Source organism: Bipolaris victoriae (genome assembly GCF_000527765.1).
Source record: "Bipolaris victoriae FI3 unplaced genomic scaffold scaffold_495, whole genome shotgun sequence".
In the NCBI taxonomy this organism is placed as follows: domain Eukaryota; kingdom Fungi; phylum Ascomycota; class Dothideomycetes; order Pleosporales; family Pleosporaceae; genus Bipolaris; species Bipolaris victoriae.
In genome coordinates this window covers 1-1,644 of record NW_014574897.1, presented here as the reverse complement: position 1 = coordinate 1,644, position 1,644 = coordinate 1, and the positions used below count along the sequence as shown (strand labels likewise).

Here is a 1,644-nt window from a genome sequence, read left to right as displayed (position 1 = left end):
GACGCGCTGGTGGGGCGTGGGCCGCTTACTTGGGTGGGCCGCTCACTTGTGAACCACGTTATACGTCTAAATTCCGTCCCTGTGTGGCGAAAACCCCCGTGTGCCGAAAATGACCAATCGGAGCATGAGGGTCGTAGTGAAGTCCGTGATCCTTACGATCCGATTGGTCATTTTCGGCACACGGGGGTTTTCATCACACAGGGACGGACTTTAGAGAGGTGCGCAAAGTTGGTGGGGTGCGCCGCTCGCTTGTAAACTACGTTAACTAGTTCAAATATAGAATAGCGTCTGATTTATTTCCGACACGAAAAGTTCCGAATAGCTTGATAAGTGATCATCTAGCAACGTCGTATGATCAACTGCAGGTATAACCCATAACGTAATTTGGCAAGTATGTAGCATACTAGACTTAACTGTCGCTAATTTGTCCTATCTACCTGTACTCTCTCTTCTAGTTATCAGTCCTTATCCATGTGTTTATATTGAAACTATTTTTCGACATGATTCCACTCTGGAAACTCTTCAACCTCTACTCAACTAAGGCTAATCCTCTTGCCTATTCTATGTTGCTGTCGCCTGACGAGAAGAATGATGAGCATGCCGCCATTCCTGCAGAGTGTACAATGACTACGGCTACTCTCGGGAATCGGTTGTGGAAGTGGTCAGCAATAGCGGGGCTACTGGGCATAATCTTTACTACATCTGGCTTGGTCTACTTCAGCCGACCCCCAAGCCTGCCCGACGTCCTCCACTGTGGTTCAACCCCAGATGAAGCCCGTTCACTAGGCTGTGTGTATAGCCTTGTAGATGTTCGCTGGGTGCCCGCTCCTTGCTACGATGCCGAAATGGACAATGAATTCATCAGTCACGGGTGGACACGCTGGTACGACAGAAACGCCACCCGAGAGATGACCCTGGACATTGCCAAGCAAGGAGAAACCGAATACTGGGTAACAATGGAGTACCACATAGTACATTGCCAGTACACATTTAGGCAGCTACGCAGAAGGTATTGGGACGCTGCTAGGCAGGTTAGATATATCTCTTCTAGTAACTATCTCACCGAAGACGAGCATTTCTTCCATTGCTTAGAATATATGGACCCACGGATCCCGCAAGATCCTGATCTCGTCATTACACTTTCCGAAGTGGGCTTTGGTACATGTCAGGTTCCACAACTCAAAGCTGACCGTTTGATGTAGCGTTTCAGTGTTAAAAGCTGTAAGCAGTTAGGAGCAGGAGTTGAAGTGAATGTCTATCCACGTGTGGCGAAAAGCGCCTTTTGCGGAAATGGATTTAGTTATCAACAAAGTGTCATAAACTCCTTCCTAGATGTTGTCTTGGGGTACTATTAACATGCCATCATTCCTCAGACACATATATTCAAAGTCTATGCGCGACTATGAAAGCCCTATGCTTCTAACTAGCTAGTTACCAGACATGTCAACAATTCGTCAGTTTCCCGTTAATTATCGTGTTTTACAAGCGAGCGGCGCGTACAAGCGAGCGGCGCACCCTACCAACTTTACGCACCTCTCTTATCTTATTCTAACGTCCGTCCCTGCGTAACGAGACACCCTGCGTGCCGGGACCGGCCAATCAGCTTACTTAAATCACGGACTTCTGCTCAGAATCTGCAAGCTG

At 47.8% G+C, this 1,644-nt stretch overlaps 1 protein-coding gene across 1 annotated transcript; it reads left to right on the top strand.

Annotated features, from left to right (window-relative positions):
* Window positions 1-623: 623 nt before the first annotated feature.
* Window positions 624-1,202, top strand: COCVIDRAFT_117222 (hypothetical protein; the record flags this gene model as incomplete). The annotated part of the gene is made up of 1 exon (XM_014694482.1): window positions 624-1,202. One exon carries the CDS (start codon window positions 624-626, stop codon window positions 1,200-1,202), a length of 579 nt encoding a protein of 192 aa, XP_014549968.1.
* Window positions 1,203-1,644: the final 442 nt, after the last annotated feature.